The sequence below is a fragment of the Prunus mume genome, linkage group LG1, assembly GCF_029339155.1.
Source record: "Prunus mume cultivar Tortuosa linkage group LG1, ASM2933915v1, whole genome shotgun sequence".
Taxonomy (NCBI): Eukaryota; Viridiplantae; Streptophyta; class Magnoliopsida; order Rosales; family Rosaceae; genus Prunus; species Prunus mume.
The window spans coordinates 20789100-20812649 of record NC_142698.1 but is presented as its reverse complement, the minus strand read 5'-3'; the positions used below and the strand labels follow the sequence as shown (position 1 = coordinate 20812649).

Genomic DNA, 23550 nt, shown 5'->3' with positions numbered 1-23550 from the left:
CCCTTTCTAAACCCTAAACGTAACTCGCAACCTCTCTTCTTCTTCAATCCTCATTTCTCTCTCTCTCTCTCTCTCTTTCTCTTGCCTCAGCACCATCGTCATCTCGTCCAAGACCTTGGAGTTCCAAAATGGCCCTTTTTTTTTCTTCTAGGCACCAGCACCCGCCTAGACCGCCTAGCCCCCGCCTAGCCCCAGCCTAGCCCGCCTAGCCCTCATCTAGCCCCCGCCTAGCCCGCCCAGCCCCCACCTGGCCAGCCTAGCGCCCGCCTAGACCCTGCCTAGGCCGCCTAGGCAAGTTATTCAACTCCATTAAATGCTTTTTAAAGGTTTATGGCTGTGCTGCACCTGCACTGAGTGATTCAACTGAATAATGCCTGGGGCATGGTCAGATAGTCCATTTCCTCTGTCGATTGTAATGACGGTATGCACAACTCTTGGGGCAATAGCCCTGCCTCCTCTACTAACAAAGATATTGGCAGGGACTTACATCCCTGTGGATGCTGCCAAACTGTCAATCAGCACCATGCAGGTTAAGTAGTTAAATATAATAAACTTCAGTAATATTATACTATCCATCAGCTGGGGCTTATGGTCTCTATTCTGTCATCTGTAGGTCGTTGTTGCTCCAATTTGTCAGGTTCTTATATGCAGAGTGCATTTCCTGCAGTGGTTAAAATTGTGATACCTTTTGCACCACTTTTTGCTGTTCTAGCTGCATCACTGCTTGCATGCTGGTACATTTGTTGTGCATATAAATATCTTTTAATTACTTATATGTAAAATATGATTGTCTTGCCTGTGGTTCCTTCCAAATGTGCTCTCTTTCTCAAACATATATACTAGATTTCATTTTGTGGGCCAGTGTATTCTCCGAGAATGTTGTCCGTCTCAAAGCTTCAATGGTTGCTGTAACATTGCAGGCTGATTTGTCTCTAATGGCTAATGCTCAGACAGTGTTATCTGGAGAAATTGGGGTGGTTATTCTTTCTGTGCGGTTAGTACATATTGCTGGGGTAAGTTGCCTTTAACTGTTGGTGACTTTAATTGTTAAGTGTGTTGTTGTGGAAAAAGCTCAAGGTAATGTACACAATTTTTTTCAGTATGTAAAGATTCACTCTAATTTAAGCTCAAAAATTCTAAAAAAAATTACATTGTAGCCTTGTATTAGTGTATTATTACTGTTTGATTTAGCTTCAGTCGAGTTTGATATATAAATTATAGAGTGAAGTTAACTGTACTTTGAAAAAACAAAGTATTCATAATTTATAAGCAATAGTTGAGAAACTATAGTTTGCTGTCATTATGACTTCATAGCCATAAAAGCTTTTGCAGTAAGAAAGTATATATTCAATCTTCTTTGTCTATGTGGATTTTAATTTGACATATGAAGATAGAAACTAGTTTTGTATACGAGCATTGTTGGCAGAGTTTGCACTCATACAAATACTCTTTAAGGCTGGGGTGCTGTGCCTGTTTGTTTAGTTTGTTTTGGAGTTGTTGCGGTGCAAATGTGCAACTTGAGGAGTCTTTTTTGATCAGGGAGAGTCTTAATTTGCGGTATATATCAGAAGTTGTTTGCGGGTTTAGAGAAGCACAAAGACGAGCAATATCAATTGAGGTATTAATCAAATAGAATGTAAACTTTAAGACATGATCTAGCTTTATGTGAATCCTTGTGTTCCAGTTTTGTTTCGGCTTTGGTCAAATTGGTAATAAAGATATAAAAATTCTCTTCTTAAACTTTATTGTAAGTCCATAGAAGATCTTCATTGTTTTATGCTCAGATTGAAATGTCGAAACTTTCATAAATTTTGGTGGGCATGCAACACTAATCCTTCATTCACATGTTCGACACTCGCAGGTTGGTATGCAAAATTCTTCTTTGGGTGTGGTTTTGGCCACTTCTCATTTCACCTCACCGATGGTTGCATTACCCGCAGCATTGTTTGCTGTGATTATGAATATAAATGGGAAGCAGTCTGGCATTCTTTTGGAGATATGTAGATCCTTCTGACTCGAAGGACACTCCTACAGTTGAGGTTAAGTGACAACTATAGGACCCTTTCGAAGTTTTCCCTAACCCGGCAATATCTGCTGTGAGTATGAATAGAATGGGCAGCAACAGTCTTGGTGTCCTTGGAGATATGTATCCTTTGGGCTCCATTACATCTCCTACAATTGATATTCTTTAAACTTTGTGTATGTTACACATAAGTTTAAATGATCAAGCAAAAGAAACGAGTATGAGTTCAAAATTGTGGCATGCCTACGAAACGAGAATCAGTTCCTAGGGGCTAGGCGAGTCATCTTTTTCTAAAAAATATTAAATAATATATCCGCATGGCTATACCTTTAAATATAAAATATTTAAAGAGTATAGCTAGCTGGCCGGCTATACTGGGGCCCCTTAGTTATTTATTTTTTAATAAATAATATAGCTGATTGGCTACACTCTTTAAATATGTATGTATTAGGTGCCTTTTTTTTATATATATATAATTTTTTTCCCTTTTTTTCATTTATCAACAAGATTAGTTTAGAACATTATCCATTTCTATTAGGCCATTACTCGAGTCTCTATTGTCCCCTTTTCATTTTTTACTTTTCCAGAGTTATTACTTGTATAAAGAATTTAGCATTTTCCCGTTTAATACTAGTATTATACACGTATTTTTCAATAATACTTCCCTTTTTTGTACACGTCTTAAAGATTCGGTAAAATACACGTTTTTTTTAACAAGCAAACGTACAATACATAAATTGTACACATACCTACGTATTCTTGAAGTTCAATACATGTGTATTATACAAAATTTTCAATAATACGCACAAAATTCACATATTGTACACATAATTTTCAAATATTGTAGAATATAAATAATATATATTTAAATATTTCAATAAATTATATTTCAATATTTCAATAAATTATATTAAAAATATTGTATAGTGGCCGAACTTTTCAGTTCTAACTTGGCCAAATTTTGTCGAATAAAACAAGTACGCCTAATAGTAATGGATAATCATCTAAACTACTATGATCATCATGTTGTGCAATGGTGCTTTTCATGCTATTAGTTCTTATTGCGGATTTTTTGTAATTTTTTTTTTTTAGTAAATAGTACATCCACACGGAGTATAACCATGTTATGCGGCTATGGCGGCTAAAAATAAATTAAAAAATTGGCCGCCGAGGTGCTCTGAGCCGGGTCCTTTTTTTAATTTAATTTAATTTAATAAATAGTACAGCAACACGGCTATACTAGGGTCTTTTTTTTTCATTTTTTTTAAAATAAATAGTATGGCCGCACGGCTATACAGTTAATATCTTTAAAGAGTATTGCCGCTCGGTTATATTGGGGTCCTTTTTTTTAAATAAATTTTTTTCCCTTATTTTCGTTTAGAGCATTATCCATTACTATTAGGTCATTACTCGAGTCTCTATGGTCCCTTTTTGTTTTTTTACATTTTTCGAGTTATTACCCATATAAAGAATTTTTATAGGTAAACCCTAAATTTACTAAGAATGGAGCATTTTCCTGTTTAATACTTGTCTTATACACGTATGTATGTGTCTTTCAATAATACTTCCATTTTTCGTAAACATCTTAAAGACTCAATAAAATACACATGTAGCACTCAAGAGAATGAGGTAGATCCAAGGCAGATGTTCGCACGAAAAAAGAAAAAGAAAAAAAGAAGAAGAAATAATTGAACTCTCATATTGATTTACAGTGAAATTTCCATTTTTTCAATATCTACTTTGGATATATTGAAACTAGCAAATTAATAACTATAAAGTATAAACTAATGGAAGTAGGCCACGTAATTTTAAAATTTCTAGGGCACCCTTCTTTGCAAACTCACCAACTAGAAAGCTTATGTTTTGCTTCCAGCGCAACCTATCTCTGTTAACTGTCTTTCCCGAGCAGAAGGGTACTTGCAATACACTTATAATGGGAATTCAAATCATGTCATTCTCTTATGAAAAATTCATTATTTATCTGTCCTTGAAACTTTAGTAATTTGGCTCCCCACTATTCAACTTTAGTATTGATAGCTTACTAACTGTCTTCGAAGCTACTCAACTTAAACTATATACTGTAGAGTTTCTATTTTCTAATCAAGTTTCCAATGCTGCTAATTAATTGTGAGATTTTTTAAGGTGAGAGACAGTTACAGACAACTTTATCAAATTAATACAATTATCTTCTAATGAGAGTCAAGATCTCCATATACAGTGCAGACTAAAAGAAACACACCACTCACTGATTCATCAGGTGTACTCAAGGTGAGCAGCCCTGGAATTCTTGTCTTTGTTGACCGTAAGAACACTATCAATTTATTGGTAGTCTTTAATGAAAATGTCTTGTTCCTGTTAGTTGGAAAGAGTCAATTTCCCCTCTCATTCTCTCTGAGTTTCTAATTTTTTTTGTTTGGCTTGGTTCCTGGCATTACATGGTAGTCTTTAACCCACCAATGAATTCTCCAGGTGTGGCTGCATCAAGGATGAAGCCTCCCCTAAAGAAAGAAACATCAATGAAGCTTTTGAGAGCACTTAATCAACTTGTTATATGTAAATATGTAAAACAGCAGCCATGACAAAACAGTGCATTCAAAACATCAACATAGGATGCAAAAGCGATCCCACAAGAAGATTTAAGTTAACCAAAAAAAAAACCACACATATTCTCAAGCAACATTTTTCTGATCAACTTCTAATACCAAACAATATATTAACTCTAATTCAAATCACAACATGAGTTGTTGAAATCATGATAGAATACACATATGTAACATCTTAAAAGGAGAAGTTACCCACTTCCAAGGAGCATCTCGAGCAGGAAGATTTGAAGGCTTTAGACTGAGACTAGGCAAAATATTCACGAGATCTCTTTCTTCACTATCTGCATGATTATATTCAACAAGACAAGTGTTACCACACAAAGGAAGGAAGGCAGGTTCAATAAATAACAAGGCAACAAAATTACCAACCAGTCACAACTGCGCTACAATTTCAATGTTGCGAAGATATATACTCTTAACTTAGGAAAGAATTGGACACCCAAAAATTAACACCTAAATATATTACCAATTTTATTAAACTTAAAAGAAGACTTAAAGTATAACCAATTCTGCAGTTCCAAAATAAATAAAATAATAATTTGTAAGTCATATCCCTTGCCTGGACTGGAAATAGGTAATGAGTGCCTCATTGTTGGAACTGTGCGTGGCTCCTTTACTGTTTTGGACTCCATCTTCTTATAAGAAGTTTCGCCAATTAACTAAGACATCCGTTAATTGCTTCTCCCCAATATGCTCATTTCCAGAAGTTACGGAAGTCTTTGTTTCTCCTATAACTGAGATAAGAAATCATAAGCATTGCACATATAGCATCCATTTACCATAGGAATAAAATGCTATCTTCACACTTTTAATAACACAATCAAAATACTATGAACAAAAAATGCTGAGTAGATACAACAAGTCTATCTCAACACTTTTACTAACCAAATTCTATTGCATGAACTCTATAATAAGAGCAATTTATAATTTTTCTTTTTATAAGAAACACAAATTTAAGTTACAAACTTTCATTAAAACAAAGAAAGAGAATCATGATGCAGAAGACACTGTTGATAACAATAGCGAAGATTATTTGTACCATTCCTTATACTTCTGATTATTTGACTTCGGTAGCGGGCAAAGTTGCATCTACTAGATGGCCACTGTAACCATATTTCTTTGAATTCTGCTAACCATGAGGAGCCTTTGGTTCTGACGAAGATATAAGAGCAACCAATTGCACTACTAAGAGTATATAAAAAAGCAAAAACTTTCACTATCTAGCATGTACTCAATCATCCATATATACAAGGGGAGAATGGAGATGATGTGGCTCATAGAATCAAAGCACGATAGGTAAAATGGAGCGTTTTGTTATGCATATATATAGTGTGATCATCATATTTTGCTAGAATTGAAAGCTAAGTTTATAGAACATCTGTTAGACCAGCCATGCTATATGGGACTGAATACTAGACGGTTAGAAAACAGACATATTCATAGTTCCTGTAGGTACATATTAGCCAACTGTTACAACCAGCACAGTGATATGGACACCTCTATGTCTGTTTCTCTAACGGCATATTATAGCCATTATTAGACACAAATTGTTAAGAGATCAGATTAAAATATTTGTCACCTTTTGAATCCTTCAAAATTGGAGATGTTTGTTGCTGAATAATCTTTGCTATCCTTCAAAATTAAAGGGTCATTGCCTCAACCTCAAAAACCTAGTTATTGGCAAGACCATAGAAACTCCATGATAGGATAGCTTCATCATTTCCTTCCACTGAAGACAGACACCAAGTCAGCAAATTTTGTGTTGTTTTCTTCTTCGCCATGCCGTCAATGTAAAGAGAGAAGAGAATAAGGCGGAGTTGGCAGAGGGAGGAATTGTCGTAGTTGTCGTTGGTGTGGTGAGGTGAACATGTGGTTTGGGAGAGAGCCTAGAGAGAAGAGAATAAGGCGGGAAACAGGGAGAGGAATGGAAATAGATGAATTAAGAGTCTCATGATCTCTTCTTCTATGGACCTGACTTGTGCTTGCTTCGGCTTCCCAATCTCAATCTCAAGCTCAAATTTGCAGCTAAACTTCTTCAATTTCGGGTTTCAGACTTTCAGTCAATCGCAGTGTTCGGAAAATCGGCCTAGGCGGGCGCCTAGGTGGCTAGGCGGGCGCTAGGCGGCTAGGCGGGCGCTAGGCGGCTAGGCGGGAGGTAGGCGGCTGGGCGGGCCTCCTAGGCGGGTTGGGTCTTTTTTCGGTGTCGAACCAGGAGGACGAAGCAGTCGAAACTGAAAATCGAAGCGAAATGACTGTGACTGGGTCTGCAACCTCCGCCCTCTGCGAGTGCAAGCTTCGTGTTCGTTTGGATTATATTCAAAGAGTATAGCCGATCGGCTATACTCTTAAAATATTCGAATATATTAATATTTATAAAATGTCCGAATGTATTTATTTGCATTCAATGATGCATCTAAATTTGGTATGACGTGCATCGATATTGTCGATAATGCATCCGTAACGTGTTTACATTGATAATTGATATCGTGTCAAAACGAATTCTACTCCAAGCTACAGTGAAAGGGGATCCCTTACGAGAAATTCATCCTATTTATCTGTCCTTGAAACTTTAGTAATTTGTCTCCCCACTATTCAACTTTAGTATTGAAAGCTTACTAATTGTCTTCCCAGCTACTCAACTTAACTATATACTGTAGGGTTTCTACTTTCTAATAAAGTATTGCTAATGCTGCTAATTGTGAAATTTTTTAAGGTGAGAGACAGTTACAGACAAAGCTTTATCAAATTAATACAATTATCTTCTAATTAGAGTCAGACTCTCCATATATAGTGCAGACTAAAAGAAACACACCCCTCATTGGTTCATCAGGTGTACTCAAGTTGAGCAGTCGACCATAAGAACACTACAGGTCTTCCAACACATCAAGTTCTGCACAGAATCCAGTGGCACAGCTTTTGGATTCCGGAAATCTTGTTGTGATAGATGGAAATGGTCATAACATAATGACCCTGATAATAGTTTATGGCAGAGTTTTGATTACCCAGGTGATACATTAATACCAAGTATGAAGCTTGTTAGGAACAAAATCACAGGTCTTAATTGGCATCTTACACCCTGTAAAAGCCCCCAGGATCCTTCTCAAGGACATTATGCATATCAACTTGGTCCTTATGGATACCATGAATTAATTCTGAGGGAGGGTTCTGTTATAAAATATCGGACTGCACCATGGAATGGAATCCAATTTAGTGGGATGCATAATTTAAATCCAACATATGATTTTGTGTTTGGATAATAATGATGAAGTATATTATGGTTATAAACTTCTCAACAGCTCAACCCTTTTCAGGCTGGCGTTAACTCAAGATGGATTTGGGCTGTGCTACATCGGGAGTGATGGAAACCAAGGTTGGGTCGTTTATCTAATATAGTAACGACTGATATCTGTGACAAATATGGAATATGTGGTCCGAATGGTGCATGTAGTATTGACAAGTCCCCAGTATGTAGCTGCTTGAAAGGATTTATACCGAACTTTCAACAAGACTGGGACTTGGTGGATTGGTCATGTAGCTGTGTGAGAAAGAGCCAACTGAATTGCAGTGGAGACATCTTTAAGAAGTACTCTGGGGTGAAATTGCCAAGTACAGAACAATCCTGGTATAACACAAGTATGAACCTCAAGGAATGTGATCGATGATGTGCATGAACAACTGCTCCTGCACCGCTTTTTCAAATTTGGATATCAGAGATGGAGGAAGGGGGTGCTTGCTGTGGTTCAGCGATCTGGTTGATATAAGATATTCCAATATAAATGGGCAAGATATTTACTCGGCTTCATCAGAACTAGGTAGGAATCATCTTGCTGTTTAAAACAAAGTTTGAAAGAAAAATAAAAGCCACCAAGGAAAAAAGAAGAAAGAAATCTTCCAGCAGTGACATGATTAGAAACAAGATAGAGCCAGAAAACTTTTGACATTATTAGATAAAATATTTCTTTAGAATTGTCTCAGAAACTAGCATTTATTGTTCATTGGATGATAAAAAGTAAAGGTTTTCTTTTTTCTTGAATTTCTGACTCCTCAATCTTCTGCTTTCAAATACTTCATTCCTAGATCAAGGACACAATACAAAGATCAAAATTACCAGTACTGTGTTGTTTGGGAGAGCCTATAGAGAAGAGAATAAGGCGGGAAACAGGGAGATGAATGGAAATAGATGAATTAAGAGTCTCATGATCTCTTCTTCTATGGACCTGACTTGTGCTTGCTTCGGCTTCCCAATCTCAATCTCAAGCAAAAATTTGCAGCTAAACTTCTTCAATTTCGGGTTTCAGACTTTCAGTGAATCGCAGTGTTCGGAAAATCGGCCTAGGCGAGCGGCTAGGCGGCTAGGCGGGTGCTAGGCGGCTGGGCGGGCCTCCTAGGCGGGTTGGGTGTTTTTTCGGTGTTGAACCCGAAGGACGAAGCAGTCGAAACTGAAAATCGAAGCTTGAGTTGATAGAGAAGCGAAATGGATGTGCCTGTGACTGGGTCTGCAACCTCCGTCCACTGCGAGTGCAAGCTTCGTGTTCGTTTGGATTATATTTAAAGGGTATAGCCGCACGGCTATACTATGCCTATACTTTTAAAATATCTGGATGTATTTAGAAAGTACAGCCGTGCGGCTATAAATTTTTAAATATACAATTTTGTCATATCATTTTAGGGTTTAGGGTGGACTAGAGTTATTTCTTCAATTATTTTATGGGGGTTTCACTAAAACACCCAAAATGGGGGCTGAAATTATAAAAAAACCCAACACCCAAAACACTTTATAAACACACCCAAAACTCATCATTACACACACTCAAAACCCATTTATAAACACACCCAAAAAATATACAATTTTTGATTTTGGGGTTGAGTTTTGGTGTGTTTCTATGTTTAAATAGTGTTAGGGTTTTTTTATAAATACATGTCTAGGATTGGGTTTATTTATAAATTTGTATTATTTTATTTATACAAGCGATATTGGGGAATGAGAATTTAAATTCTTACTGATACCTCTCATTCTAATGATTTTCAGCTATTAGCCCATTGGGCAAGATTAAAAAATGAATTTTATTTCTAACAAATAATACAGGTTAAACCAATAAATACCAAAAATAATAATAATAATAATAATAATAATAATAATAATAATAAAAAGGTACCGCCAACATTTTGTGGATCAAAGAATTTTGAATTTCATAGTATAAAATTGCTTGCAGAGCAATTTACTATCTAAAATGTATCTGTTGTAATTATGAACTAAACTAAATTACAACATTTTTTCTCATTGCACTTGACGACCATGCTCTTATGCTATGAGATATGTCAGTTCGCGATGTATTCTATGTAGATGAAAAATTGGATATAAAACAATCTAACGAGACAGCGAAGGGAAGTTTGCAACTCTATTTTGAAATTAATTGGAGATATCAGAGGTCATATGACATTGATATATGAACTATTCTAAATGAGAATTCAAACAACATGTGTTAGATGAGAAGTAGCATCTCATTCTTAAATATAACATATTATTTCATTTTTCTACTGGTTGTGCCTGTTGTTAAGCTGGTGCAACCAACATTCTTTCACCAAGAAATTTAGCTAGGAAAACCTTTGGTGGGAAGGGAAAGTTAAGATAGAAATAGAGGCAGAGGCAAGGCTGAAGAACAATCGCAAGCACATGTGATATTACAGAAAATGTAGCGAAAGACTTTAGAATGGCCATTTTCCAAATTAAGCATACATCTTATTATGAAATCAAGATAGGAACTTATAACAAGCCCTCATTAGAGTAACAATGTCCAAAAACACACGATGAACACCACACTCAACACACATAATTGCTCATTAGTGTTGTAAATATAAAAAAGATGAGATATCGCTTACTACAATCAAATAGTTCTTCATTCCTCATCGCCCAAATCATTGAACGCATCGCCCAAATCATTGAGCATTTCATCCCAAGTATCCTCCACATGCAGATGAAATGAGTATCCATCAACAGGAAGAACAAAATTGTCCATACCACAAAGAAATTCAAGAAATTCAGAAACCTCGCACATAAATTTACTAATATGATACGAAAGTTTTGATATTTCATCGTCATTCTCATCGAAACCAGAACAATCTCTAGGGTCCAACATCACCAGATCTTTGCATCCGCGCAGCAACATGACAAGACCATCCCGATTGACTTTTGCACCCTTCAAATTTAAGTACTTGATATTAGGCATCTCATTGTTTATTGTTGAAAATATGTTTCATCCAGCAGTTGAGGTTGGTGGTGGATTTTTCTGATACTGTGAGATTTTCTTCATTCCCTTGGTGGTTATATTATGTTATATAATTTGTTTATGTTGAAAAATAACCGTTCTGGTATGTCCTTGTTTCATTTTTTATAAATAAAAATAAAATGTAATGATTATTTGTTTATGTTTTTCAATTAAATAATGAAAAGGAAGAGGGAGATGTGAGACAAGAATGAAGAAAAGAGATGCAGGAAAATTAGAAAAGATAAAAAGTCCTTTTGCCTTAAATGTTTTTATTAAATCGTATAGCCGTGCGGCTATACCCATTAATGTATTACAACCATTCGGCTATACTTATTTTGACACGTGGGCGTTAATCGCAAGGCAGGTCCTTTTTTAAAAAAATAGTATAGGGCTAGACTTGGTTTTATTAATGTTTCTTAAAAACGGTATAGCCATGCGGCGATATTTATTTTAAACAACTTCTTAGTATAGTCGTGCTGCTATATTAGGTTTTTTATTTATAAATAGTAGAGCCGCACGGCTATACGTGGTTTTATTTTTTTATTAATATTTCTTTGGAAAGGTGTCGCCGAGCGGCTATATTTAAATATTTATTTTATAAATCGTATAGCCAGCCGGCCATACTCGGGTATCCGAGCAGCTATACTCGGTTCTGATCATGTTTCTTTAAGAATAGTATAGGCGGACGGCTATACTTCTGTCCTGTTTACGATGCTCCAAAAACGTCAGCATGCACTCCTCAATTATACCACCATAAGAAAAAATATTGAACTAGAGAAGAAGTTCCCGATGATTATCTTGCGGCTTTAAACTTGAAACAACCCAGAGTTTATTTTGATTTGCCTCCACAGTCAAAACAGACAACTTAACTGTTTTGAGCACAAGAAGAAGAAGAGAAGGGAAGTCAAACCCAAACACTGTCTGCTGCTGTCAATATTGATCGCCAATCATTATTCGTCGTCTTCAGCTCAATTAAGCCTGTCTTTTACATCCCCATCACAAATATGAATAATATAGTCATCTCTCATTCGCATTGGTCTCTTCTGTGTATCTTTGTTCTTCTCTTTCCACACTGTATCAAAACCCAAGTAAAAGAAAGCCTGAGTCTCCAGAGCATAATCAAGTACAACATGGAAGCAGAAGCAGACGTTATGATTGTGGGAGCTGGAATTTCTGGCCTTGCAACATCCTTAGGACTTCACAGGTTCTCTCTCTCTCTCTCTCTCTCATGGTTCATATATTACTATGGTTGGAAGCAAAATTGAAATTTCTGGGTGCAGGCTGGGGATTGGAAGCTTCGTGTTGGAATCATCTGATAGTTTGAGGACAACAGGGTTTGCATTCACAAGATGGATAAATGCATGGAAGGCCTTAAATGCCCTTGGTCTTGCCAATTCTCTTCGCCAACATCATGTCACACTTGATGGGTAATTTCCTAACATGTTATGTTCTCAGACTGCCAATCTCGACCGTTAGTTACGCAAATACAATCCTAACATGTATGTTGGTACTTACTAAGTTCTACTTTTGCACGCACGAAACTGATTGCAGAGATTTGAATGTACAGGAATGTGACTTCCTCAAGAATTACAGGGCTTCAAACGTTTGAGATGTCATTTAAGGCCAAAGGAAAACAGTAAGTTTATCAATAGTATAAGTGCTAAAAGTATTTCTTACTGATGCTTAATATTGGATTTCAATTGTTTGCTAGATTCTATCACTTTGCTTCTATTTCATTGATTTTGTTAGTATCAATATTCAAGCATGCGCAAATGATTGAGAGTCTAAATGATGTGCAGCGGAGACCATGAAGTTCGATGCTTGAAAAGGAACTTGTAGTTGGAAGGCCTTGCAAATGAACTCCCTAGTGGCACCATCAGGTTCTCATCCAAGGTGGTTTCCGTTGAAGAATCGGGCTACTTTAAGCTGGTGCATCTGGCAGACGGGACCATCTTCAAAGCTAAGGTAGACTAATCTTTCCTTTTTATCTCTATTTTTCCCCCTAAAAACCCTTGCAAAAGTCAAGTCATTATCAGAAGGCCAAGATGCACTCGCTCCTGCAACTTATCCCACATCGCTCGGTTGATATAAAAAACTACACTTTATAAGCCTAACACGAGGAAGTTGTAACGCCGAGCTTCGCAACGTGAGCTTGTAACCCAAGTGGGGGCTTTGAAGTGCTGGAACATTGGCCTAGTATTAGCTGGTCGGGTTTGGGTTGGCTATCTTCTGGCCCACCCATTCCAAGCCAGGAGTTGAACCTTGTGGCTTGAGCGAAGGCTCTGGGTCACTGGGTTTCTAGAGAGGAGGGCACTGCGTAAGGCTGGCTTCACAGAGCAACGACTACCTCCCTCTCTTGGCAGTGGAAGGATAACGGGTCGGTGCCACTTGGATCCGCCATGGCCTGCTAGACTGTCCCAATTGAACCAAAACCTTCTTGCTCACTTTTTGTGAGTCTGATTATTTTATGTGGCTGGTTTCTTACAAGATAGTAATGGAAAAATTATGAACTTCTTCAGGGACAAATGTTTATTTCTAATCCTGGCTGGTTTGTTGTTGAAGAAGGCAGATTTTGATTGTGGGAAGCTCAGCATCTCTTAAATGCAATGATACTTCCTCTGCATATATAATAGTGATTTGCATGTAACATTATATGTCAATCATATTAGTGCAAGAACTTTCTTTTGTTATTTTATAATTTGTATGAAGTTTCTGTTAGGGGACATTTCTTTTTAATCTTTATTAACAACAGGGGAAACAAGATTCGAACTTGAGACATCTTTTAACGTTGAAAAGAGAAATGCCATTAGATTAAGATTTAGTGGGTGTAAGACGGCTTATACCGATGAATCCAACAAACAATATTACACTTTCCTAGTGCTCAAAGATAGCTGCTAAATAAACAATAAAATGCATTTGATGGCATCATTGGGGTTTGTGCTTCAAAATTGAAGTTCATTAATAATAGATAAGAAAAGGTAGATCAGATTGAACATTGGCTGTTGTCACTTGTGTTTGGTGTGATCGTCATCTAAATTGTACTCCCACTATAGCACTATCCAATTGCCGCTGCAAAATATAATATAAATACCCATCTCATCCTTCTATGTCTATATCTTTGTTCTGTGAGTCTGTTTCCACTAAAACCAAAGTAAAAGCCTCAAATATCATTCATGGAAGTAGAGAAGCAGAAGCACAAGTTGTGATTGTAGGAGCTGGGATTGCTGGCCTTGCAACATCCTTAGTGATAGGATATAAAGGCACTTGTACCTATTATAAGATGACGAGTGTCATGTCGTGATTTGTTGAGTTAGTTAGATTGCTTAGTCGAGAAGATTACAATGTAACAATACATAAGAATCGTGTAGGCTGGTAATTGATAGATTTAGCAAGAAACAGAAATAGAAAACAAAATCTTTTTCTTCAATTCTCTCAGATTCTTCTCATTCTCTAATGTTTTCACTTAGGACTTCATAGGTTCTCTCTCTCTCTCTCTCTCTCTCTCATCTGTGCATGTCTGTGTGTGTTTTAGTACTGCTAAAACAAGTTATGATTGTAAGCATGTAGTTCACTATGACTCTATGCAGCAAGCAAAATTCAAATTTTTTTGGCTGCAGGCTTAGCATCCGAAGCTTGGTGTTGGAATCGTCGGATAGTTTGAGGACAGCAGGGTTTGCATTCTCAACATAGACAAATGCATGGAAGGCATTAGATGCCCTCGGTATTGGCGATACTCTTCGCCGACAACATGAGACGGTTCATGGGTACATTATGTCATCATTTTGGACAATTTGACATGTTATTGTGTCAATGTTTGAACACTTTGACAACACAGCCAAAAATAAACCGAGTTAGTTTTGCTTGATAAATTTATGGACAATTGCTCTTTGTGTGTGTGTGTGTATATATATATATTTTCAGCTAGTAGTTACTTGCTTTACAGGCACACATGAAACTGATTGCAGAGTTTTGAATACAGGAATGTGACTTCCTCAACGGTTTCTGGGCTTCCAATATTTGAAATGCCATTTAAGGCCAGGGGAAAAAAGTAAGTTTATACGTAGAGCAGTCTAAGTTCCTCAGTAGCTTCTAATCCTCTAGTTGCTGCATCTCATTTTCGCATACCTTTCGACCCCGAATATTGTTTTCCTGTTTTTCTAATTTTTACCCTCTATTGAAAATCACTTATAACAAGACTATTAACGTTCAGTTTGAGCATGCTCAGATGATTGAGAATTTGAGAGTTTAACTGATGTGCAGCGGAGATCGTGAAGTTCGATGTGTGAAAAGGAACTTGTTGTTGGAAGCTCTTGCAAATGAGCTCCCTAGTGGCACCATCAGGTTCTCATCCAAGGTGGTTTCAATTGACGAATCAGGCTACTTTAAGCTGGTTCATCTTGCTGATGGAACCATCCTCAAAGCCAAGGTAGACTAATCTGGTGCATAAGAACATCTCAACCTTGATAGCTGCACATTGTACACCATTAACTATATAAAGTTCTTATTGTTGAGAGAACGCAAAGCCTTGCCTTACTATATATAATGTTTTAGGCCGCCTTTCGATTATACGTATAAGTATCTTGAATCTAATCACTTACAATATCAACGCCTTGATTGAAAAGGTCTTGGTTGGGTGTGATGGACTGAACTCCGTGGTTGCGAAATGGCTTGGCTTCAAACAGCCGGCATTTACAGGGAGATCTGCTATTAGAGGTTGTGCCGACTTCAAGAGCCCTCATGGTTTTGATCCCATTTTCATGCGGTTCTTTGGGAATGGTGTTAGATCTGGTGTCATCCCTTGTGATGACAAAACTGTTTATTGGTACTACACTTTGGGTTCCTTCCAGCCAAGGGATAATTTATAATACAAAATAATTACTAGCCCCCTTGGCACACGCTCACGCATATGCCAATTGGTTTTCTTTTTTTATTTTTTATTTTATTTTTAGAATTAAGAAAAGATAATATGGGTAGTTATGTTCCATAAAAGTAGAACCTATTATCTGATTTTGTTTTTAATTTTATTTTTTTTTTAATATGAAAAGTGTAAATTTACCATATTATCCTCATTTAATTAATAATTTTAATCCTTAATGTTTGAATTAACCAATGACATTTTTTGGTATTTTGAATGTTTCACCATTCTCTGCATTTTGCTTTATATAGATAGAAGATAATAATAAATAAATAAAAAATGCCTAGGCCCCGATTAATCCTCTAGGCGCTAGGCCCTTGTCTGCCACCTGCCTACCGCCTAGCAATTTTTCGAACATTACTGCATGATGAATGAGGGATGTGTTGTTTTTGGTCCACGTTTCCTATATGTGATGTCTTCGCTTTTTTGTTAAGAGCCCTCATTCTGACTGCCCATGTTATACCAATATTGTCCTCAACTTAATTAACTTGACTAAGTTCAGGTATAGGAAAGGTTAAGGGGTAGGGTTTCGGTTCCTATGCAATGCAACAACGGAGGACATAAATACGAGTATTTCTTACTTGTCCAGAACTTTTATGGGTTGCTAAACATCATACAGCTGCCAAATGGCGAAAGCCAAAATATATGAACGAATTGATGTGGCTTTTGATGCCAGTCAAATGCATGTGTGACAATAAGGAAACGTGATATTTGTGAAATAGAACCATAAACCATTCAGATTTTTTTAAATGTCACTTCATTGATACCAAAAACTAAACACATAAGCAGAACATAATGACAATTGTGACAACTTCACAACATTCAGATGGATACTCTTGTACTACACAACAAAAGGAAGAGAGATAGTTGAAGATGGATGAACGGCTCTTTGTCTTGCATAACCAGAACATCAGTAATCTTCACTTCCCCCCTCTTCATCATCTACACCTTCAGCACCAACTTCCTCATAATCTTTCTCTAGAGCAGCCAGATCTTCACGAGCTTCAGAAAACTCTCCTTCTTCCATGCCTTCACCAACATACCAGTGAACGAATGCCCTCTTCGAATACATGAGATCAAATTTGTGGTCAATGCGTGAGAACACCTCAGCCACTGCTGTGTTGTTGCTGATCATGCACACTGCTCGCTGTACCTTCGCAAGATCACCCCCCGGTACAACTGTTGGAGGCTGATAGTTAATGCCACATTTGAAGCCTGTTGGGCACCTGCAGAATCCAGGCACAAAAGTCATTAGATCAACAACCTTGGATATAATTTTAAAAAAAAGAAAAATAAACAAATTACTATTTTTTCTTCTTAGGCTTGTTCTTACCAGTCAACAAACTGTACAGTCCTTTTTGTTTTGATAGTAGCAACTGCGGCATTAACATCCTTGGGGACAACATCCCCCCTGTACATTAAGCAGCAGGCCATGTATTTTCCATGCCTGGGATCACACTTGGCCATCATGCTTGAGGGCTCAAAAACTGCATTTGTGATCTCAGGGATAGAGATCTGCTCATGGTATGCCTTTTCAGCTGAGATAACAGGAGCATATGAGGAAAGCATGAAATGAATGCGGGGATATGGTACAAGGTTAGTCTGGAACTCTGTGACATCAACATTAATGGCTCCATCAAATCTCAATGATGTTGTCAAAGATGATATGACTTGCGATATCAATCTGTTCAGATTGGTGTATGTTGGTCTCTCGATGTCTAGAGATCTCCTGCAAATGTCATAGATAGCTTCATTGTCCAAGAGCACAGATACATCTGTGTGTTCAAGGAGGGAATGAGTAGAGAGAACACTATTGTAAGGCTCGACAACTGCTGTTGAAACCTGTAATGCAAAAGAAATAAGTCATAGATGAGCTCCACATTATTGAACTGGTTAGTGCTGTTAATTTTATTGTATCGGATATAAGCTAACATATAAATAGAAATATTCTTCAATAACAGAACAGTCTAGAAGAAATATTTGAGGATGGCCATTTCTAAAATCCTGTTTCATCTGCCAAGCGTGAATAAGAAACTGCATAAACTTATGCAGGTGAGCAGAAAATCATAATATTTGTAGCTGTAAGTACCTGCGGAGAAGGATAGATGGTGAATCCAAGCTTTGACTTCTTTCCATAATCTACAGACAACCGTTCTAACAGCAAGGACCCCAAACCAGAACCAGTACCACCACCAACAGCATTGAACACCAAAAATCCTTGTAAACCAGTGCAATTATCGGCCAATTTCCTTACTCGATCAAGGCAGAGATCTACAATTTCCTTTCCGACTGCAGAAGGCAACCATAAAGGCGAAATCAATGAGATTAACATAATAAAAGAGTTCACTAATGTAATTTAGATGCAGGATTTATTACCTGTATAGTGTCCTCTTGCAAAATTATTAGCAGCATCTTCTTTCCCAGAAATGAGCTGCTCGGGGTGGAAGAGTTGGCGGTAAGTCCCAGTCCTTACTTCATCAATAACAGTTGGTTCCAAATCGACAAATATGGCCCTAGGGACATGCTTGCCTGCTCCAGTCTCACTGAAGAAGGTATTGAAAGCGTCGCGGCCAACACCCACTGAGGCATCACTTTGAAGACACAAAACCATAACTTCCATTAGGCACACAATTGTCGACACATTCAAACTTCAAATTGCAAGCACATGGACGACACAAAACACAGTTTTGAATGGGCCAACAAATTTAAAGGCTTCAGTTCACATTTCAAGCGCCTCATTGTCTGCTATAAGATGATGTTATTAAAAAAAATCCATGAACTCAGAGGGGAAAAAAAAAATCAATAGAGTTTTACTTATTACTATTATTTTTAAATGAACAAAGTTTTATCATTACCATTATAGTACCTCTCACAAAACCATAGAATATCAAGCTAAGTTCCTTGATGCTGTCTCAATTGAAGACATATCAATTACCAAAACCTTGCAAAGAAAGCATATACACACCATCCATCGATAGGATTGAAGTGAAAACTATTGTATTTGTTTTATGCTGTTTTTAGTTTTCAATTGAATACATTTCCAAAATCCCATTCTTCAGTTTAGATCCATTCAAAATAACTCCAACAAAATGCCAACGCAATATATAGATTCATCGACATATAAAGTGACACATCTGCAATCCCTAGTATATTATACACAGGAAGATCTCAAACACCTATATATTAAAAGACAACTATGCCAAGAAATCCCAATAATCCATAAATTAATAGTAAAGTCAGACTCAAAAACATATTCATCATCTACCATTAGACAAAACCCACCGAAATTATGGAATATATATAAATTATATAAAAAAAAGTAAATAAACTGACCTGGGCATCTGACCATCGGGTTGAATTCCATGCTCAAGACAATAGAGTTCCCAACATGAATTCCCCACCTGAATTCCAGCCTGCCCAATGTGTATGCTTATAATCTCCCTCATCTCTTTTGCTTTGATCCTTCCGTTTCTCTGAAAAATAACTCTCTGTTGGTGTTGTGTGGGTGTATGAAGGCGTGGGTTTTGTGTGTGTGTTTTGCCCTTATTCGATAAAATGGGAATGGACAAAGATTTGAAGTCCGCTGCTAAAGAAGGAAAAATAGACAGCTCTCCCTTCCCCTCTGCCATTTGGCGCCAGGCTAACCCTGGGTCCCACCTCCCCTTACGTCAACATTTTCGGTTGACATATGCCTATTGACTCCTTTGCCCTTTTCAGATATGACCAAGAAAAGAACGGGTCATGTGCTGCCTACCCACTCATGCAGAGCAGGAGCAGGTGGATGGAAAATTTGCTATAATAAGATAAGGGTTGGTTTTGAGAAGCAAGGGCAATATGGGTAAGTTGAAAAAGTTGGCGGACCCAGCTTGTCCATGTGCAAGCAAGGCCCAGGCGTCTTTCGAGTGTGATTAGCTGTTGTTGTTACTGCTGGCTGGACTGGAATGGATGTAGCATTTCTCATATTATTCTTATGGGACATTTTAGAAAAAGCAAAAGGAGAGAGAAAAATTTTAAAAGAAGCGAAATGACAAAAATGCCTTATTTATTTTTAGATTTCTAGGAATCCAATACATTTGCATGTCTTTGATTTGAAAGTTGAGCTTTTTTTGTCTTTTTGAAAAAACTTTGCTTTTCCAAAAGTGAAAATTTTTTATGTCTAAAACCTAAAAAATCTTATTCTCTCGCGTCTCTCTCTCTCTCGTATTTAGATATTTGATGCTTTGTTGGTTTTGCCTTTTTCTGATAAAATTCTTGTCGGTTAATAATAATATTTTTTGGTAATTAATTATTTGCTGTTTCTCTCAGTTATATATTTAATTATGAACTAAAACTAATAATGCATTTTATAATCTTTGTTTCTTAACACACCATGATACCATCCACTTTCCTATGTTTTCTTTTCTCCAAAGTATATAAGTTTGTTTGAGTATGTAAGAGTAATTCACACATCAAATATATATATATATATGTAAATGAGTGCAACTTTTCCATTATTAAAACTGAAAATTCATTGTCGTATTGGCTTTTCACAAATAGGTCCATTTTAATAGAGTTTTTATATATGTATAATTAGATTTATTTTAATTTAAAATATTATGAAGATTGAAGGCTAGGCTGTCAGCTATAAAGTTTGCTTCCCTATAAATATGTTTGCAAGATACATCATCACAAAGAGAAGAAAGCAGGAGGATGTCTTGGATCAGAAGCTTAATTAACACAATCAATGATAAGTTTCGAATCACCTTCAGGCATAATTTTACGCTAAACCTTATGAATAGCATAGGCCAAACCATCCCTAAGAGCTAGACAATCTGAAATAGTAATGGAAGTTTGTCTAATTTTCTTGGCATCAACAAGCATCACATGCCCATCCCAATTTCTGATTACAAATCCTGTAGTCGCAACCTCATTGCGAACTAGGCCATCAAAGTTCAGCTTCATCCAACCAGAGAGAGGGGGTTCTTTTTAATGGATGTAGGGAGTGGTAGTTTTAAGTGGTGGAGGGAATTTTCCCCAAACCCTGTAGCTAATAGCTATTACTAATTTACTACGTTATATATTCAAGTATGGCAAAAAATCACTTTTAGTCAAATAACAAGGGATTTATATTTTATGGGTGCATGCAAAGTGGGTTAAGGCATGGGCCATGGTTCAATGGGCGGGCTTCAAAGTTGCATACATTGTTTTCAATGGGCGGGCTTCAAAATTGCATACATATAGTAGAATATGTAGGTGCCGGCACATTTGCATGTTGTCCAATTTAATGAGTATACTCGTCTTAATGAAATGACTAATATCCTCGTCTTACATTATTGTTCACCCGTTTTGCGTTTACTCCTATGATAGAAGGGCAAAGTTCCCACGCTTGAGAACCATGACTGGTCAATAAGTTAGTTTTCTTTGGTGTGCGAGCGTGCAACGCTAATAATAAAAATTATAGCAGACTTAGTTTGGAATGGATAACTTGCGTCCCAAGTTCTGATTTGCAAACAAGCGATTGTGAATTTGGGTGAGGAATATCTCCCAAGTAAGTTCTTTTCTTGCCTCGGTGGTGAGGACTTTAACAATTTATCTCATATAAAGAGGTTGTTCAGTCGAATGGTTGATGGGATTTAAACTGCTTTTTAGGAATGCTTTTACAAAAATATAACAATAAATGCCCGTGCTAGAGAGAGATGAAGAGACAACTGAACTCCATTTACGCGAGATGGAAGGTTCGATCCGGCTAGACTGGAATGCAGGATGGACCATTGACAACTTTGATTGCTAGGTTTCAATCAAATCGATACCAAAGGTTGATTCTGCAGAGCTTCAATGTATCTTAAGCTTTGTGAAGCTTTTGAGTGGACAGCTGCGGTTTTCTCGATGCATGGCGTATGTTTTTAGGACTAGAGATGCCTGTGAATCTTGTTGAGGTTTTCCATATTTGGAGAAAGCTCAAGCTCTACTGTATTGGTTTTTTTGAACCAAATTTGTAACGAGAGGGATCTCGTTTTGAATGACTTACTTTTTAAGTCCGAGTCTTGGGAATTCTGATCTGAATCTGGTTTCACTTGAAATTCAAGTGGGCTTGTTGGTTGATTTTGAGTTGTCTATTTGACTGATGGTTTCCTTGTATAAGATTTTTGTTTGATTGGATGTTCCATTTTTTGTTGTCTCTTTCTTTGTATTTATAGTCCTCTGGAGTAGGGTGATTCTGTTTAATATTGGGCGGCAAAAAGATATCTCCCCCTTTTTTTCTTTTTTAATGGAAAGAAAGAAAATAATATTTCATCAGTTTTGGCAGATAGGCTTTCAAATAGGCAATCACTTCTGTTTTTCTTGAAAAGAGCCTAATCTCTTTTCTCAAATTTAATCGCCTTGTGAGATTTCATCCGTGATGGTTAGTTTGACTTCTTTTTCACCTTTGCTTATCCTCTCTCGAGATTGTAGCTTACTTATCTCTTTGGGAGAATTACCCTCTCTGTAGAATAGAAGAAAAATCTCTGAATATATATATATATATATATGTAAGAGGATTTTGATCTTGATTTTTCGAGGTTTTGAACGACGATGTCATAAACTTTTCAATCACTTCCTCTATATGCCATTGTTGACTTTTCTTTATCCTGGAGATGTCACGTGGGATTGTTTCTCTCGGCTTCCTTTTTATCACAACTGAGGCCAGATTTAGTTTTGTTTGCTTTGATAAGCTTTTGGGTGTGTCAATTTTTAGGCCCAAACAATTATACCTTGTCCAATTTAATGAGCATACGCTCAATTCCAATAAGAGCATCAATAGCCGGATAAGATGCTGCTAGTTTACTAATCGGTCCTCTTGCAGTTCACATGAGTTTGAATATCTATTCTCGTAAATTATAAATAATTCAAAATATCATTTTTGGGTTAAAATATTAACAAGAACAACGAACACAAAAACGTGACGCACCTGGCAACTTGCATGCCATATCACGCAGGAACAAACACTCTTTCTTATTTAATAACCAATCTCTGAAGTTGTGAAGTTGTGAGGGTGAATAAGTAGGTCGAAAAGTTTATGAGAATATATTGAAGTTGATTATCATATTCATATGCACAGAGGGACCATGACCACGTCACCACGTGTATTGAAACAAAAATCCAACCCTCTTTTTGGGCGGTGTGGTGTGTGAGTAAATGCTCTTAATGTTACTCCGCCACAGGGACAACTTTGTCATCTACAGGATTGGTTGGATAAGTTGAGCTGAGGTTCTCGTGTGCGTGCGTGAGGCGGGCAAATGGGCAATTGGGCGTCATTGATCCCAACCTTTGATTTTCCTAAAATACCCTCCCAACATCACTTCATTTATTTATTTATTTATTTATTTTGGTCATAAACTTCATTTATTTTGGACGGCATCAAATTATCAAACCCCCGAAATATCATCACTTTTGTAATATGCATGAATCAACATAGTTTCAACGTCATTTCCCATTTTCCATTTCCATTCCCACAATGAGCTCAATCTATTCGAAAATTAAATTATTCCATTTCCATTCCCACAGAAAGTCAATGTTGCTACACTCTCTCTCTCTCTCTCTCTCTCTCTCAAGGTTTGTTTGAAGGGGGAAGGAAAAAGGCAACACCAACCCCAACTAGTGAACTGACGGCTCTATCCATGTGTATATAATAAAATGTGACCTAGATTTCGGATTCAAAATGCAATATATTATATTGAGGTCATTTCATATTAACTACATTGTATTCAATTGGAAAAAAAAAAC

At 37.0% G+C, this 23550-nt stretch overlaps 2 protein-coding genes, 2 long non-coding RNA genes and 1 other non-coding gene across 5 annotated transcripts; 3 read left to right on the top strand and 2 right to left on the bottom strand.

The window, feature by feature from the left end:
* Positions 1-2557, top strand: LOC148921271 (uncharacterized). The gene is made up of 4 exons (XR_016122829.1): positions 1-529; positions 614-734; positions 921-1618; positions 1862-2557. It is a non-coding gene; the product is annotated as an uncharacterized LOC148921271 (long non-coding RNA).
* An 813-nt stretch (positions 2558-3370) lies between these two features.
* Positions 3371-6891, bottom strand: LOC148921270 (uncharacterized). The gene is made up of 5 exons (XR_016122137.1): positions 6206-6891; positions 5666-5778; positions 5186-5360; positions 4823-4907; positions 3371-4521 (listed from the first exon to the last, which is right to left on the bottom strand). It is a non-coding gene; the product is annotated as an uncharacterized LOC148921270 (long non-coding RNA).
* Positions 6892-11855: 4964 nt separating this feature from the next.
* On the top strand, positions 11856-15919 carry LOC148921268 (monooxygenase 2-like). The gene is made up of 6 exons (XM_089055623.1): positions 11856-12096; positions 12173-12319; positions 12460-12528; positions 13304-13306; positions 15153-15318; positions 15515-15919. The coding sequence occupies exons 1-6, from the start codon at positions 11897-11899 to the stop codon at positions 15755-15757; spliced, it is 828 nt and encodes a 275-aa protein (XP_088911749.1). The 5' UTR covers positions 11856-11896; the 3' UTR covers positions 15758-15919.
* On the top strand, positions 13024-13329 carry LOC148921269 (signal recognition particle RNA). Its single transcript, XR_016123472.1, has one exon.
* A 502-nt stretch (positions 15920-16421) lies between the features above and the next one.
* Positions 16422-19369, bottom strand: LOC103323401 (tubulin alpha-5 chain-like). Its single transcript, XM_008225428.3, has 5 exons — positions 19141-19369; positions 18184-18398; positions 17897-18096; positions 17141-17649; positions 16422-17033 (listed from the first exon to the last, which is right to left on the bottom strand). Exons 1-5 carry the CDS (start codon positions 19251-19253, stop codon positions 16718-16720), a joined length of 1353 nt encoding a protein of 450 aa, XP_008223650.1. The 5' UTR covers positions 19254-19369; the 3' UTR covers positions 16422-16717.
* Between the last annotated feature and the right edge of the window lie 4181 nt (positions 19370-23550).

Excerpts from the sequence above, each read along its gene's own strand:
- LOC148921268 (XM_089055623.1), top strand. The coding sequence starts at position 11,897 with ATGAATAATATAGTCATCTCTCATTCGCATTGGTCTCTTCTGTGTATC. Across the intron at positions 12,097-12,172 it reads ACATCCTTAGGACTTCACAG|GCTGGGGATTGGAAGCTTCG; the intron begins GTTCTCTCTCTC and ends TTCTGGGTGCAG. Across the intron at positions 15,319-15,514 it reads GAACCATCCTCAAAGCCAAG|GTCTTGGTTGGGTGTGATGG; the intron begins GTAGACTAATCT and ends TTGATTGAAAAG.
- LOC103323401 (XM_008225428.3), bottom strand. The coding sequence starts at position 19,253 with ATGAGGGAGATTATAAGCATACACATTGGGCAGGCTGGAATTCAGGTG. Across the intron at positions 18,097-18,183 it reads TGCAAGAGGACACTATACAG|TCGGAAAGGAAATTGTAGAT; the intron begins GTAATAAATCCT and ends TGCCTTCTGCAG. Across the intron at positions 17,034-17,140 it reads ACTGTACAGTTTGTTGACTG|GTGCCCAACAGGCTTCAAAT; the intron begins GTAAGAACAAGC and ends TGGATTCTGCAG.